This window comes from Procambarus clarkii, chromosome 13 (assembly GCF_040958095.1).
Source record: "Procambarus clarkii isolate CNS0578487 chromosome 13, FALCON_Pclarkii_2.0, whole genome shotgun sequence".
In the NCBI taxonomy this organism is placed as follows: domain Eukaryota; kingdom Metazoa; phylum Arthropoda; class Malacostraca; order Decapoda; family Cambaridae; genus Procambarus; species Procambarus clarkii.
This window is the reverse complement of record NC_091162.1, coordinates 36,677,322-36,693,112: the sequence shown is the minus strand read 5'-3', so window position 1 is coordinate 36,693,112 and position 15,791 is coordinate 36,677,322. Positions and strand designations below refer to the sequence as shown.

Sequence of the window (15,791 nt, the reverse complement as noted above, 5' to 3'; positions counted from 1 at the left end):
AGTGTGGTGGTGCCGCTGTGGATGACTGCTAGAGTGTGGTGGTGTTGCTGTGGATGACTGCTGGAGTGTGATGGTGCTGCTGTGGATGACTGCTGGAGTGTTGTGATGCTGCTGTAGATGACTGCTGGAGTGTGGTGGTGCTGTTGTGGATGACTGCTGGAGTGAGGTGGTGCTGCTGTGGATGAATGCTGGAGTGTGGTGGTGCCGCTGTGGATGACTTCTAGAGTGTTGTGGTGCTGCTGTGGATGACTGCAGAAGTGTGGCCGTGCTGCTGTGGATGACAGCTTGAATGGATGAATGCTGGAGTGTGGTGATGCTGCTTTGGATGACTGCGGGAGTGTGGTGGTGCTGCTGTGGATGACAACTGGAGTGTGGTGGTGCTGCTGTGGATGACTGGTGGAATGTGTCGGTGCTGCTGTGGATGACAGCTGGAATGGAGGAATGCTGGAGTGTGGTGGTGCTGCTTTGGATGATTGCGGAAGTGTGGCGGTGCTGCTGTGGATGACTGCTGGAGAGGATGACTGCTGAAGTGTGGTGGTGCTGCTGTGGATGACTGCTGAAGTGTGGCGGTGCTGCTGTGGATGACTGCTGGAGAGGATGACTGCTGAAGTGTGGTGGTGCTGCTGTGGATGACTGCTGAAGTGTGGCGGTGCTGCTGTGGATGACTGCTGGAGAGGATGACTGCTGAAAAGTGGTGATGCTGCTTTGGATGATTGCGGAAGTGTGGTGGTGCTGCTGTGGATGACTGCTGGAGAGGATGACTGCTGAAGTGTGGTGGTGCTGCTGTGGATGACTGCTGAAGTGTGGTGGTGCTGCTGTGGATGACAACTGGAGTGTGGTGATACTGCTGTGGATGACTGCTGGAGTGTCGTTGTTCTGCTGTGGATGACTGCTGGAGTGTGGTGGTGCAGCTGTGGATGACGGTTGGAGAGTTGTGGTGCAGCTGTGGATGACTGCTGGAGTATAGTGGTGCTGCTCTGGATGACTGGTGGAGTGTGGCGGTGCTGCTGTAGATGACTGCTGGAGTGTGGTGGTCTTGCTGAGGATGACGTCTGGAGTGTGGTGGTGCTGTGGATGACGGCTGAAGTATCGTGGTGCTGCTGTGGATGACTTCTGGAGTGTGGTGGTGCTGCTGTGGATGACTGCTGGAGTGTGGTGCTCCAGTGGACGACTGCTGGAGTGTGGTGATGATGTTGTGGATGACTGCTGGAGTGTGGTGATGCTGTTGTGGATGACTGCTGGAGTGTGGTGTTGCTGCTGTGGATGACTGCTGGAGTGTGGTGTTGCTGCTGTGGATGACTGCTGGAGTGTGGTGTTGCTGCTGTGGATGACTGCTGGAGTGTGGTGTTGCTGCTGTGGATGACTGCTGGAGTGTTGTGTTGCTGCTGTGGATGACTGCTGGAGTGTGGCGGTGCTGCTGTGGATGACTGCTGGAATGTGGTGGTGCTGCTGTGGATGACTGCAGGAGTGTGATGCTGATGTGGATGACTGCTGGAGTGTGGTGGTGCTGCTGTGGATGACTGCAGGAGTGTGATGGTGGTGCTGTGAATGACTGCTGGAGTGTGGTGGTGCTGCTGTGGATGACTGCTGGAGTGTGGTGATGCTATTGTGGATGACTGCTGGAGAGTGGTGGTGCTGCAGTGGATGACTGCTAGAGTGTGATTGTGGTGCTGTGGATGACTGCAGGAGTGTGATGCTGATGTGGATGACTGCTGGAGTGTGGTGGTGCTGCTGTGGATGACTGCTGGAGTGAGGTGGTGCTGCTGTGGATGATTGCTGGAGTGTGGCGGTGCTGCTTTGGATGACTGCTGTTGTGGATGACTGCTGGAGTGTGGTGGTGCTGCTGTAGATAACTGCTGGAGTGTGGCGGTGCTGCTTTGGATGACTGCTGTTGTGGATGACTGCTGGAGTGTGGTGGTGCTGCTGTGGATGACTGCTGGAGTGTGGTGATGCTATTGTGGATGACTGCTGGAGAGTGGTGGTGCTGCAGTGGATGACTGCTAGAGTGTGATTGTGGTGCTGTGGATGACTGCAGGAGTGTGATGCTGCTGTGGATGACTGCTGGAGTGAGGTGGTGCTGCTGTGGATGATTGCTGGAGTGTGGCGGTGCTGCTTTGGATGACTGCTGTTGTGGATGACTGCTGGAGTGTGGTGGTGCTGCTGTGGATGACTGCTGGAGTGTGGTGCTGCCGCTGTGGATGACTGCTGGAGTGTGGTGGTCTTGCTGAGGATGACTTCTGGAGTGTGGTGGTGCTGCTGTGGATGACGGCTGGAGTGTGGTGGTGCTGCTGTGGATGACTGCTGGAGTGTGGTGATGCTGCTGTGGATGACTGCTGGAGTGTGGTGCTGCCGCTGTGGATGACTGCTGGAGTGTGGTGGTCTTGCTGAGGATGACTTCTGGAGTGTGGTGGTGCTGCTATGAATGACTGCTGGAGTGTGGTGGTGCTGCTGTGGATGACTGCTGGAGTGTGGTGGTGCTGCTGTGGATGACTGCTGGAGTGTGGTGGTGCTGCTGTGGATGACTGCTGGAGTGTGGTGCTGCCGCTGTGGATGACTTCTGGAGTGTCGTTGTTCTGCTGTGGATGACTGCTGGAGTGTGGTGGTGCAGCTGTGGATGACGGTTGGAGAGTTGTGGTGCAGCTGTGGATGACTGCTGGAGTGTGGTGGTGCTGCTCTGGATGACTGGTGGAGTGTGGCGGTGCTGCTGTGGATGACTGCTGGTGTGGATGACTGCTGGAGTGTGCTGGTGGTGCTGTGGATGACGGCTGGAGTGTGGTGGCGCTGCTGTGGATGATTGCTGGAGTGTAGTGACGCTGTTGCAGATGACTACTGGAGTGAATGACTGCTGGAGTGTGGTGGTGCTGCTGTGGATGACTGCTGGAGTGTGGTGCTCCAGGGGACGACTGCTGGAGTATGGTGTTGCTGCTGTGGATGACTGCTGGAGTGTGGTGGTGCTGTTGTGGATGGGTGCTGGAGTGTGGTGATGTTGCTGTGGATGACTGTAGGAGTGTGATGGTGGTGCTGTGGATGACTGCTGGAGTGTGGTGGTGCTGCTGTGGATAACTGCTGGAGTGTGGTGATGCTATTGTGGATGACTGCTGGAGTGTGGTGGTGCTGCTGTGGATGACTGCTAGAGTGTGATGGTGGTGCTGTGGATGACTGCTGGAGTGTAGTGATGCTGTTGTGGATGACTGCAGGAGTGTGATGCTGATGTGGATGACTGCTGGAGTGTAGTGGTGTTGCTGTGGATGACTGTTGGAATGTTGTGGTGCTGCTGTGGATGACTGCTGGAGTGTTGTGGTGCTGCTGTGGATGACTGCTGGAGTGTTGTGGTGCTGCTGTGGAGGCTGGAGAGTGGTGGTGATACTGGGGATGACTTCTGGAGTGTAGCGATGCCGCTGTGGATGACTTTTGGAGTGGATGACAGTAGGAGTTTGGATATGCTGCTGTGGATGACTGCTTGAATGTGGTGGTGCTGTGGATGACAACTGGAGTGTGGTGGTGCTGCTGTGGATGACTGCTGGAGTGTGGTGTTGCTGCTGTGGATGACTGCTGCAGTGTTGCGGTGGTGCTGTTGTGGATGGGTGCTGGAGTGTGGTGATACTCCTGTGGATGACTGTAGGAGTGTGATGGTGGTGCTGTGGATGACTGCTGGAGTGTGGTGGTGCTGCTGTGTAAGACTGTTGGAGTGTGGTGATGCTGCTGTGTATGACTGTTGGAGTGTGGTGCTCCAGTGGACGACTGCTGGAGTGTGGTGGTGCTGCTGTGGATGACTGCTGGAGTGTGTTTGTGCCGCTGTGGATAACTTCTAGAGTGTTGTGGTACTGCTGTGGATGACTCCTGAAGTGTGGCGGTGCTGCTATGGATGACAGCTTGAATGGATGAATGCTGGAGTGTGGTGATGCTGCTTTGGATGATTGCGGAAGTGTGGTGGTGCTGCTGTGGATGACTGCTGGAGAGGATGACTGCTGGAGTGTGGTGGTGCTGCTGTGGATGACTGCTAGAGTGTTGTGGTGCTGCTGTAGATGACTGCTGGAGTGTGGCGCTACTGCTGTGGATGACTGCTGAAGTGAGGTTGTGCCGATGTGGATGACTGCTGGAGTGTGGTTGTTCTGTAGTGGATGACTGCAGGAGAGTGGTGGTGCTGCTGTGGATGACTGTTGGAGTGTGGTGGTGTTGCTGTGGATGACTGCTGGAATGTGATGGTGCTGCTGTGGATGACTGTTGGAGTGTTGTGGTGCTGCTGTGGAGGCTGGAGAGTGGTGGTGATACTGGGGATGACTTCTGGAGTGTAGCGATGCTGCTGTGGATGACTTTTGGAGTGGATGACAGTTGGAGTGTGGAGATGCAGCTGTGGATGACTGCTGGAGTGTAGTGGTGCTGCTGTGGATTAGTACTGGTGTGTGGTGAAGCTTTGGATGACTGTTGAAGTGTGGTGATACTGCTGTGGATAACTGCTTGAATGTGGTGGTGCTGTGGATGCTTGCTGGAGTGTGGTGATGCTGCTGCGGTTTACTGCTGGAGTGTGGTTGTGCTGCTGAGGATGACTTCTGGAGTGTCGTTGTTCTGCTGTGGATGACTGCTGGAGTGTAGTGGTGCCGCTGTGGATGACGGTTGGAGAGTTGTGGTGCCGCTGTGGATGACTGCTGGAGTGTGGTGGTGCTGCTCTGGATGTCTGGTGGAGTGTGGCGGTGCTGCTGTGGATGACTGCAGGTGTGGATGACTGCTGGTGTGGATGACTGCTGGAGTGTGCTGGTGGTGCTGTGGATGACGGCTGGAGTGTGGTGGTGCTGCTGTGGATGATTGCTGGAGTGTGGTGGTGCTGCTGTGGATGACGGCTGGAGTGGATGACTGCTTGAGTGTGGTGGTGGTTCTGTGGATGACGGCTGAAGTGTGGTGTTGTTGCTGATGATGATTGCTGGAGTTTGGTAATGCTGCTGTGGATGACTGCTGGAGTGTGGTGGTGCTGCAGTGGATGACTGCTAGAGTGTGATGGTGGTGCTGTGGATGACTACAGGAGTGTGATGCTGATGTGGATGACTGCTGGAGTGTGGTGGTGCTGCTGTGAATGACTGCTGGAGTGAGGTGGTGCTGCTGTGGATGATTGCTGGAGTGTGGTGATGCTGCTGTAGATGACTGCTGGAGTGGATGACTGCTGGAGTGTGGTGGAGCTGCTGTGGATGACTGCTGGAGTGTGGTGCTCCAGTGGACGACTGCTGGAGTGTGGTGTTGCTGCTGTGGATGACTGCTGGAGTGTGGTGGTGCTGTTGTGGATGGGTGCTGGAGTGTGGTGATGCTGCTGTGGATGACTGTAGGAGTGTGATGGTGGTGCTGTGGATGACTGCTGGAGTGTGGTGGTGCTGCTGTGGATAACTGCTGGAGTGTGGTGATGCGATTGTGGATGACTGCTGGAGTGTGGTGGTGCTGCTGTGGATGACTGCTAGAGTGTGATGGTGGTGCTGTGGATGACTGCTGGAGTGTGGTGATGCTGTTGTGGATGACTGCAGGAGTGTGATGCTGATGTGGATGACTGCTGGAGTGTGTTGGTGTTGCTGTGGATGATTGCTGGAATGTTGTGGTGCTGTTGTGGATGACTGCAGGAGTGTGATGCTGATGTGGATGACTGCTGGAGTGTGGTGGTGCTGCTCTGGATGACTGGTGGAGTGTGGCGGTGCTGCTGTGGATGACTGCAGGTGTGGATGACTGCTGGTGTGGATGACTGCTGGAGTGTGCTGGTGGTGCTGTGGATGACGGCTGGAGTGTGGTGGTGCTGCTGTGGATGATTGCTGGAGTATGGTGGTGCTGCTGTGGATGACTGCTGGAGTGGATGACTGCTGTAGTGGATGACTGCTGGAGTGTGGTGGTGGTTCTGTGGATGACGGCTGAAGTGTGGTGTTGTTGCTGATGATGATTGCTGGAGTTTGGTGATGCTGCTGTGGATGACTGCTGGAGTGTGGTGGTGCTGCAGTGGATGACTGCTAGAGTGTGATGGTGGTACTGTGGATGACTGCAGGAGTGTGATGCTGATGTGGATGACTGCTGGAGTGTGGTGGTGCTGCTGTGGATGACTGCTGGAGTGAGGTGGTGCTGCTGTGGATGATTGCTGGAGTGTGGCGGTGCTGCTTTGGATGACTGCTGTTGTGGATGACTGCTGGAGTGTGGTGGTGCTGCTGTAGATGTCTGCTGGAGTGTGGTGCTGCCGCTGTGGATGACTGCTGGAGTGTGGTGGTCTTGCTAAGGATGACTTCTGGAGTGTGGTGGTGCTGCTGTGGATGACTGCAGCAGTGTGGTGGTGCTGCTGTGGATGACTGCTGGAGTGTGGTGATGCTGCTGTGGATGACTGCTGGAGTGTGGTGTTGCCGCTGTGGATGACTGCTGGAGTGTGGTGGTCTTGCTGAGGATGACTTCTGGAGTGTGGTGGTGCTGCTGTGGATGACTTCTGGAGTGTGGTGGTGTTGCTGTGGATGACTGCTGGAATGTGATGGTGCTGCTGTGGATGACTGGTGGAGTGTTGTGGTGCTGCTGTGGAGGCTGGAGAGTGGTGGTGATACTGGGGATGACTTCTGGAGTTTAGCGATGCTGCTGTGGATGACTTTTGGAGTGGATGACAGTTGGAGAGTGGAGATGCAGCTGTGGATGACTGCTGGAGTGTAGTGATGATGCTGTGGATTAGTACTGGTGTGTGGTGATGCTTTGGATGACTGTTGAAGTGTGGTGATACTGCTGTGGATGACTGCTTGAATGTGGTGGTGCTGTGGATGCTTGCTGGAGTGTGGTGATGCTGCTGCGGTTTACTGCTGGAGTGTGGTTGTGCTGCTGTGGATGACTTCTGGAGTGTCGTTGTTCTGCTGTGGATGACTGCTGGAGTGTGGTAGTGCAGCTGTGGATGACGGTTGGAGAGTTGTGGTGCCGCTGTGGATGACTGCTGGAGTGTGGTGGTGCTGCTATGGATGACTGGTGGAGTGTGGCGGTGCTGCTGTGGATGACTGCAGGTGTGGATGACTGCTGGTGTGGATGACTGCTGGAGTGTGCTGGTGGTGCTGTGGATGACGGCTGGAGTGTGCTGGTGCTGCTGTGGATGATTGCTGGAGTGTGGTGGTGCTGCTGTGGATGACGGCTGGAGTGGATGACTGCTGGAGTGTGGTGGTGGTTCTGTGGATGACGGCTGAAGTGTGGTGTTGTTGCTGATGATGATTGCTGGAGTTTGGTGATGCTGCTGTGGATGACTGCTGGAGTGTGGAGGTGCTGATGTGGATGACTGCTGGAGTTTGGTGTTGCTGCTGTGGATGACTGCTGGAGTGTGGCGGTGCTGCTTTGGATGACTGCTGTTGTGGATGACTGCTGGAATATGGTGATGTTGCTGTAGATGACAGCTGGAGTGTGGTGCTGCCGCTGTAGATGACTGCTGGAGTGTGGTGGTCTTGCTGAGGATGACTTCTGGAGTGTGGTGGCGCTGCTGTGGATGACTGCTGGAGTGTGGTGGTGCTGCTGTGGATGACTGCTGGAGTGTGGTGATGCTGCTGTGGATGACTGCTGGAGTGTGGTGCTGCTGTGGATGACTGCTGGAGTGTGGTTTTGCTGCTGTGGATGACTGCTGGAGTGTGGTGCTGCCGCTGTGGATGACTTCTGGAGTGTCGTTGTTCTGCTCTGGATGACTGCTGGAGTGTGGTGGTGCAGCTGTGGATGACGGTTGGAGAGTTGTGGTGCAGCTGTGGATGATTGCTGGAGTGTGGCGGTGCTGCTTTGGATGACTGCTGTTGTGGATGACTGCTGGAATATGGTGGTGTTGCTGTAGATGACTGCTGGAGTGTGGTGCTGCCGCTGTGGATGACTGCTGGAGTGTGGTGGTCTTGCTGAGGATGAATTCTGGAGTGTGGTGGCGCTGCTGTGGATGACTGCTGGAGTGTGGTGGTGCTGCTGTGGATGACTGCTGGAGTGTGGTGATGCTGCTGTGGATGACTGCTGGAGTGTGGTGCTGCCGCTGTGGATGACTGCTGGAGTGTGGTGGTCTTGCTGAGGATGACTTCTGGAGTGTGGTGGTGCTGCTGTGGATGACTGCTGGAGTGTGGTGGTGCTGCTGTGGATGACTGCTGGAGTGTGGTGGTGCTGCTGTGGATGACTGCTGGAGTGTGGTGGTGCTGCTGTGGATGACTGCTGGAGTGTGGTGCTGCCGCTGTGGATGACTTCTGGAGTGTCGTTGTTCTGCTCTGGATGACTGCTGGAGTATGGTGGTGCAGCTGTGGATGACGGTTGGAGAGTTGTGGTGCAGCTGTGGATGACTGCTGGAGTGTGGTGGTGCTGCTCTGGATGACTGGTGGAGTGTGGCGGTGCTGCTGTGGATGACTGCTGGTGTGGATGACTGCTGGAGTGTGCTGGTGGTGCTGTGGATGACGGCTGGAGTGTGGTGGCGCTGCTGTGGATGATTGCTGGAGTGTGGTGATGCTGCTGTAGATGACTGCTGGAGTGGATGACTGCTGGAGTGTGGTGTTGCTGCTGTGGATGACTGCTGGAGTGTGGTGCTCCAGTGGACGACTGCTGGAGTGTGGTGTTGCTGCTGTGGATGACTGCTGGAGTGTGGTGGTGCTGTTGTGGATGGGTGCTGGAGTGTGGTGATGCTGCTGTGGATGACTGTAGGAGTGTGATGGTGGTGCTGTGGATGACTGCTGGAGTGTGGTGGTGCTGCTGTGGATGACTGCTGGAGTGTGGTGATGCTATTGTGGATGACTGCTGGAGTGTGGTGGTTCTGCTGTGGATGACTGCTAGAGTGTGATGGTGGTGCTGTGGATGACTGCTGGAGTGTGGTGATGCTGTTGTGGATGACTGCAGGAGTGTGATGCTGATGTGGATGACTGCTGGAGTGTGTTGGTGTTGCTGTGGATGACTGCTGGAATGTTGTGGTGCTGTTGTGGATGACTGCAGGAGTGTGATGCTGATGTGGATGACTGTTGGAGTGTGGTGGTGCTGCTCTGGATGACTGGTGGAGTGTGGCGGTGCTGCTGTGGATGACTGCAGGTGTGGATGACTGCTGGTGTGGATGACTGCTGGAGTGTGCTGGTGGTGCTGTGGATGACGGCTGGAGTGTGGTGGTGCTGCTGTGGATGATTGCTGGAGTGTGGTGGTGCTGCTGTGGATGACTGCTGGAGTGGATGACTGCTGGAGTGTGGTGGTGGTTCTGTGGATGACGGCTGAAGTGTGGTGTTGTTGCTGATGATGATTGCTGGAGTTTGGTGATGCTGCTGTGGATGACTGCTGGAGTGTGGTGGTGCTGCAGTGGATGACTGCTAGAGTGTGATGGTGGTGCTGTGGATGACTGCAGGAGTGTGATGCTGATGTGGATGACTGCTGGAGTGAGGTGGTGCTGCTGTGGAAGACTGCTGGAGTGAGGTGGTGCTGCTGTGGATGATTGCTGGAGTGTGGCGGTGCTGCTTTGGATGACTGCTGTTGTGGATGACTGCTGGAGTGTGGTGGTGCTGCTGTAGATGACTGCTGGAGTGTGGTGCTACCGCTGTGGATGACTGCTGGAGTGTGGTGGTCTTGCTGAGGATGACTTCTGGAGTGTGGTGGTGCTGCTGTGGATGACTGCTGGAGTGTGGTGGTGCTGCTGTGCATGACTGCTGGAGTGTGGTGATGCTGCTGTGGATGACTGCTGGAGTGTGGTGCTGCCGCTGTGGATGACTGCTGGAGTGTGGTGGTCTTGCTGAGGATGACTTCTGGAGTGTGGTGGTGCTGCTGTGGATGACTGCTGGAGTGTGGTGGTGCTGCTGTGGATGACTGCTGGAGTGTGGTGGTGCTGCTGTGGATGACTTCTGGAGTGTGGTGGTGCTGCTGTGGATGACTGCTGGAGTGTGGTGGTGCAGCAGTGGATGACGGTTGGAGAGTTGTGGTGCAGCTGTGGATGACTGCTGGAGTGTGGTGGTGCAGCTGTGGATGACGGTTGGAGAGTTGTGGTGCAGCTGTGGATGACTGCTGGAGTGTGGTGGTGCTGCTCTGGATGACTGGCGGAGTGTTGTGGTGCTGCTGTGGAGGTTGGAGAGTGGTGGTGTTACTGGGGATGACTTCTGGAGTGTAGCGATGCTGCTGTGGATGACTTTTGGAGTGGATGACAGTAGGAGTGTGGAGATGCAGCTGTGGATGACTGCTGGAGTGTAGTGGAGATGCTGTGGATTAGTACTGGTGTGTGGTGATGCTTTGGATGACTGTTGAAGTGTGGTGATACTGCTGTGGATGACTGCTTGAATGTGGTGGTGCTGTGGATGCTTGCTGGAGTGTGATGATGCTGCTGCGGTTTACTGCTGGAGTGTGGTTGTGCTGCTGTGGATGACTTCTGGAGTGTCGTTGTTCTGCTGCGGATGACTGCTGGAGTGTGGTGGTGCAGCTGTGGATGACGGTTGGAGAGTTGTGATGCCGCTGTGGATGACTGCTGGAGTGTGGTGGTGCTGCTCTGGATGACCGGTGGAGTGTGGTGGTGCTGCTTTGGATGACTGCAGGTGTGGATGACTGCTGGTATGGATGACTGCTGGAGTGTGCTGGTGGTGCTGTGGATGACGGCTGGAGTGTGGTGGTGCTGCTGTGGATGATTGCTGGAATGTGGTGGTGCTGCTGTGGATGACTGCTGGAGTGGATGACTGCTGGAGTGTGGTGGTGGTTCTGTGGATGACGGCTGAAGTGTGGTGTTGTTGCTGATGATGATTGCTGGAGTTTGGTGATGCTGCTGTGGATGACTGCTGGAGTGTGGTGGTGCTGCAGTGGATGACTGCTAGAGTGTGATGGTGGTGCTGTGGATGACTGCAGGAGTGTGATGCTGATGTGGATGACTGCTGGAGTGTGGTGGTGCTGCTGTGGATGACTGCTGGAGTGAGGTGGTGCTGCTGTGGATGATTGCTGGAGTGTGGCGGTGCTGCTTTGGATGACTGCTGTTGTGGATGACTGCTGGAGTGTGGTGGTTCTGCTGTAGATGACTGCTGGAGTGTGGTGCTGCCGCTGTGGATGACTGCTGGAGTGTGGTGGTCTTGCTGAGGATGACTTCTGGAGTGTGGTGGTGCTGCTGTGGATGACTGCAGGAGTGTGGTGGTGCTGCTGTGGATGACTGCTGGAGTGTGGTGATGCTGCTGTGGATGACTGCTGGAGTGTGGTGCTGCCGCTGTGGATGACTGCTGGAGTGTGGTGGTCTTGCTGAGGATGACTTCTGGAGTGTGGTGGTGCTGCTGTGGATGACTGCTGGAGTGTGGTGGTGCTGCTGTGGATGACTGCTGGAGTGTGGTGGTGCTGCTGTGGATGACTGCTGGAGTGTAGTGGTGCTGCTGAGGATGACTGCTGGAGTGTAGTGGTGATGCTGTGGATTAGTACTGGTGTGTGGTGATGCTTTGGATGACTGTTGAAGTGTGGTGATACTGCTGTGCATGACTGCTTGAATGTAGTGGTGCTGTGGATGCTTGCTGGAGTGTGATGATGCTGCTGCGGTTTACTGCTGGGGTGTGGTTGTGCTGCTGTGGATGACTTCTGGAGTGTCGTTGTTCTGCTGTGGATGACTGCTGGAGTGTGGTGGTGCAGCTGTGGATGACGGTTGGAGAGTTGTGGTGCCGCTGTGGATGACTGCTGGAGTGTGGTGGTGCTGCTCTGGATGACTGGTGGAGTGTGGCGGTGCTGCTTTGGATGACTGCAGGTGTGGATGACTGCTGGTTTGGATGACTGCTGGAGAGTGCTGGTGGTGCTGTGGATGACGGCTGGAGTGTGGTGGTGCTGATGTGGATGATTGCTGGAGTGTGGTGGAGCTGCTGTGGATGACTGCTGGAGTGGATGACTGCTGGAGTGTGGTGGTGGTTCTGTGGATGACGGCTGAAGTGTGGTGTTGTTGCTGATGATGATTGCTGGAGTTTGGTGCTGCTGCTGTGGATGACTGCTGGAGTGTGGTGGTGCTGCAGCAGATGACTGCTAGAGTGTGATGGTGGTGCTGTGGATGACTGCAGGAGTGTGATGCTGATATGGATGACTGCTGGAGTGTGGTGGTGCTGCTGTGGATGACTGCTGGAGTGAGGTGGTGCTGCTGTGGATGATTGCTGGAGTGTGGCGGTGCTGCTTTGGATGACTGCTGTTGTGGATGACTGCTGGAGTGTGGTGGTGCTGGTGTAGATGACTGCTGGAGTGTGGTGGTGCTGCTGTGGATGACTGCTGGAGTGTGGTGGTGCAGCTGTGGATGACGGTTGGAGAGTTGTGGTGCCGCTGTGGATGACTGCTGGAGTGTGGTGGTGCTGCTCTGGATGACTGGTGGAGTGTGGCGGTGCTGCTTTGGATGACTGCAGGTGTGGATGACTGCTGGTTTGGATGACTGCTGGAGTGTGCTGGTGGTGCTGTGGATGACGGCTGGAGTGTGGTGGTGCTGATGTGGATGATTGCTGGAGTGTGGTGGAGCTGCTGTGGATGACTGCTGGAGTGGATGACTGCTGGAGTGTGGTGGTGGTTCTGTGGATGACGGCTGAAGTGTGGTGTTGTTGCTGATGATGATTGCTGGAGTTTGGTGCTGCTGCTGTGGATGACTGCTGGAGTGTGGTGGTGCTGCAGCGGATGACTGCTAGAGTGTGATGGTGGTGCTGTGGATGACTGCAGGAGTGTGATGCTGATATGGATGACTGCTGGAGTGTGGTGGTGCTGCTGTGGATGACTGCTGGAGTGAGGTGGTGCTGCTGTGGATGATTGCTGGAGTGTGGCGGTGCTGCTTTGGATGACTGCTGTTGTGGATGACTGCTGGAGTGTGGTGGTGCTGGTGTAGATGACTGCTGGAGTGTGGTGGTGCTGCTGTGGATGACTGCTGGAGTGTGGTGCTGCCGCTGTGGATGACTGCTGTTGTGGATGACTTCTGGAGTGTGGTGGTGCTGCTGTGGATGACTGCTGGAGTGTGGTGGTGCTGCTGTGGATGACTGCTGGAGTGTGGTGATGCTGCTGTGGATGACTGCTGGAGTGTGGTGCTGCCGCTGTGGATGACTGCTGGAGTGTGGTGGTCTTGCTGAGGATGACTTCTGGAGTGTGGTGGTGCTGCTGTGGATGACTGCTGGAGTGTGGTGGTGCTGCTGTGGATGACTGCTGGAGTGTAGTGGTGCTGCTGTGGATGACTGCTGGAGTGTGGTGGTGCTGCTGTGGATGACTGCTGGAGTGTGGTGCTGCCACTGTGGATGACTTCTGGATGTCGTTGTTCTGCTGTGGATGACTGCTGGAGTGTGGTGGTGCAGCTGTGGATGACGGTTGGAGAGTTGTGGTGCAGCTGTGGATGACTGCTGGAGTGTGGTGGTGCTGCTCTGGATGACTGGTGGAGTGTGGCGGTGCTGCTGTGGATGACTGCTGGTGTGGATGACTGCTGGAGTGTGCTGGTGGTGCTGTGGATGGCGGCTGGAGTGTGGTGGCGCTGCTGTGGATGATTGCTGGAGTGTGGTGATGCTGCTGTAGATGACTGCTGGAGTGGATGACTGCTGGAGTGTGGTGGTGCTGCTGTGGATGACTGCTGGAGTGTGGTGCTCCAGTGGACGACTGCTGGAGTGTGGTGTTGCTGCTGTGGATGACTGCTGGAGTGTGGTGGTGCTGTTGTCGATGGGTGCTGGAGTGTGGTGATGCTGCTGTGGATGACTGTAGGTGTGTGATGGTGGTGCTGTGGATGACTGCTGGAGTGTGGTGGTGCTGCTGAGGATGACTGCTGGAGTGTGATGGTGGTGCTGTGGATGACTGCTGGAGTGTGGTGATGCTGTTGTGGATGACTGCAGGAGTGTGATGCTGATGTGGATGACTGCTGGAGTGTGTTGGTGTTGCTGTGGATGACTGCTGGATTGTTGTGGTGCTGTTGTGGATGACTGCTAGAGTGTGATGGTGATGCTGTGGATGACTGCTGGAGTGTGGTGATGCTGTTGTGGATGACTGCAGGAGTGTGATGCTGATGTGGATGACTGCTGGAGTGTGTTGGTGTTGCTGTGGATGACTGCTGGAATGTTGTAGTGCTGCTGTGGATGACTGCTGGAGTGTTGTGGTGCTGCTGTGGAGGCTGGAGAGTGGTGGTGATACTGGGGATGACTTCTGGAGTTTAGATATGCTGCTGTGGATGACTGCTTGAATGTGGTGGTGCTGTGGATGATTGCTGGAGTGTGGTGATGCTGCTGTGGATTACTGCTGAAGTGTGGTGGTACCGCGGTGGATGACTGCTGAAGTGTGGCGGTGCTGCTATGGATGACAGCTTGAATGGATGAATGCTGGAGTGTGGTGAAGCTGCTTTGGATGATTGCGGAAGTGTGGTGGTGCTGCTGTGGATGGCTGCTGGAGAGGATGACTGCTGTAGTGTGATGGTGCTGCTGTGGATGACTGCTGGAGTGTTGTGGTGCTGCTGTGGATGACGGCTGGAGTGTGGTGGTGATACTGGGGATGACTGTTGGTGTGTGGTGATACTGCTGTGGATGACTGCTTGAATGTGGTGGAGCTGTGGATGACTGCTGGAGTGTGGTGATACTGCTGTGGATGACTACTTGAATGTGGTGGAGCTGTGGATGACTGCTGGAGTGTGGTGGTGCTGCTGTAGATGACTGCTGGAGTTTGGTGCTGCCGCTGTGGATGACTGCTGGAGTGTGGTGGTCTTGCTGAGGATGACTTCTGGAGTGTGGTGGTGCTGCTGTGGATGACTGCTGGAGTGTGGTGGTGCTGCTGTAGATGACTGCTGGAGTGTGGTGCTGCCGATGTGGATGACTGCTGGAGTGTGGTGGTCTTGCTGAGGATGACTTCTGGAGTGTGGTGGTGCTGCTGTGGATGACTGCTGGAGTGTGGTGGTGCTGCTGTGGATGACTGCTGGAGTGTGGTGATGCTGCTGTGGATAGCTGCTGGAGTGTGGTGGTGCTGCTGTGGATGACTGCAGGAGTGTGATGGTGGTGCTGTGGATGACTGCTGGAGTGTGGTGGTGCTGCTGTGGATGACTGCTGGAGTGTGGTGATGCTGCTGTGGATTGCTGCTGGAGTGTGGTGGTGCTGCTGTGGATTACTGCAGGAGTGTGATGGTGGTGCTGTGGATGACTTCTGGAGTGTGGTGGTGCTGCTGTGGATGACTGCTGGAGTGTGGTGATGCTATTGTGGATGACTGCTGGAGTGTGGTGGTGCTGCTGTGGATGACTGCTAGAGTGTGATGGTTGTGCTGTGGATGACTGCTGGAGTGTGGTGGTTTTGCTGTGGATGACTGCTGGAGTGTGGTGGTGCTGCTGTGGATGACTGTTGGAGTGTGGTGGTGTTGCTGTGGATGACTGCTGGAATGTGATGGTGCTGCTGTGAATGACTGCTGGAGTGTTGTGGTGCTGCTGTGGAGGCTGGAGAGTGGTGGTGATACTGGGGATGACTTCTGGAGTGTAGCGATGCCGCTGGGGATGACTTTTGGAGTGGATGACAGTAGGAGTGTGGATATGCTGCTGTGGATGACTGCTGGAGTGTGGTGGTGCTGCTGTGGATGAGTACTGGTGTGTGGTGATGCTTTGGATGACTGTTGAAGTGTGGTGATACTGCTGTGGATGACTGCTTGAATGTGGTGGTGCTGTGGATGACTGCTGGAGTGTGGTGAAGCTGCTGTGGATGACTTCTGGAGTGTGGTGATGTTACTGTCAATGACTGCTGGAGTGTGGGGGTGCTGCTGTGGATGACTGCTGGAGTGTTGCGGTGCTGCTGTGGATGACAGCTGGAGTGGATGACTGCTGGAGTGTGGTAGTGCTGCTGTTTAAGACTGCTGGAGTGTCGTGATGCTGCTGTGTATGACTGTTGGAGTGTGGTGGTACTGCTGTGGGT

At 55.7% G+C, this 15,791-nt stretch overlaps 2 protein-coding genes across 2 annotated transcripts in view; both read right to left on the bottom strand.

The window, feature by feature from the left end:
• Positions 1-220: 220 nt before the first annotated feature.
• On the bottom strand, positions 221-9,609 carry LOC138364464 (pneumococcal serine-rich repeat protein-like). The gene is made up of 6 exons (XM_069324104.1): positions 9,107-9,609; positions 7,561-8,237; positions 5,817-7,338; positions 3,368-4,707; positions 1,586-2,813; positions 221-1,235 (listed from the first exon to the last, which is right to left on the bottom strand). The coding sequence occupies exons 1-6, from the start codon at positions 9,607-9,609 to the stop codon at positions 221-223; spliced, it is 6,285 nt and encodes a 2,094-aa protein (XP_069180205.1).
• Positions 9,610-13,838: 4,229 nt separating this feature from the next.
• LOC138364463 (uncharacterized) overlaps positions 13,839-15,791 on the bottom strand; it is a 29,246-nt gene continuing 27,293 nt past the window's right edge. Inside the window, exon 5 of the mRNA XM_069324103.1 lies at positions 13,839-14,801. Within this exon, the coding sequence (XP_069180204.1) occupies positions 13,839-14,801 (963 nt within the window). The remainder of the gene's footprint in view (positions 14,802-15,791) is intronic.

Bases quoted from the DNA above. Each gene is read 5' to 3' on its own strand.
- LOC138364464 (XM_069324104.1), bottom strand. From the start codon at position 9,609: ATGCACAGCAGCACCACCACACTCCAGCAGTCATCCACAGCAGCACCA. The intron at 7,339-7,560 runs GTCATCCACAGC...ATATTCCAGCAG, and splicing joins AGCAAAACCACACTCCAGCA to TCATCCACAACAGCAGTCAT. The intron at 4,708-5,816 runs GTCATCCACAGC...CCACACCTGCAG, and splicing joins AGCAGTCATCCACTCCAGCA to TCATCCACAGCAGCACCGCC.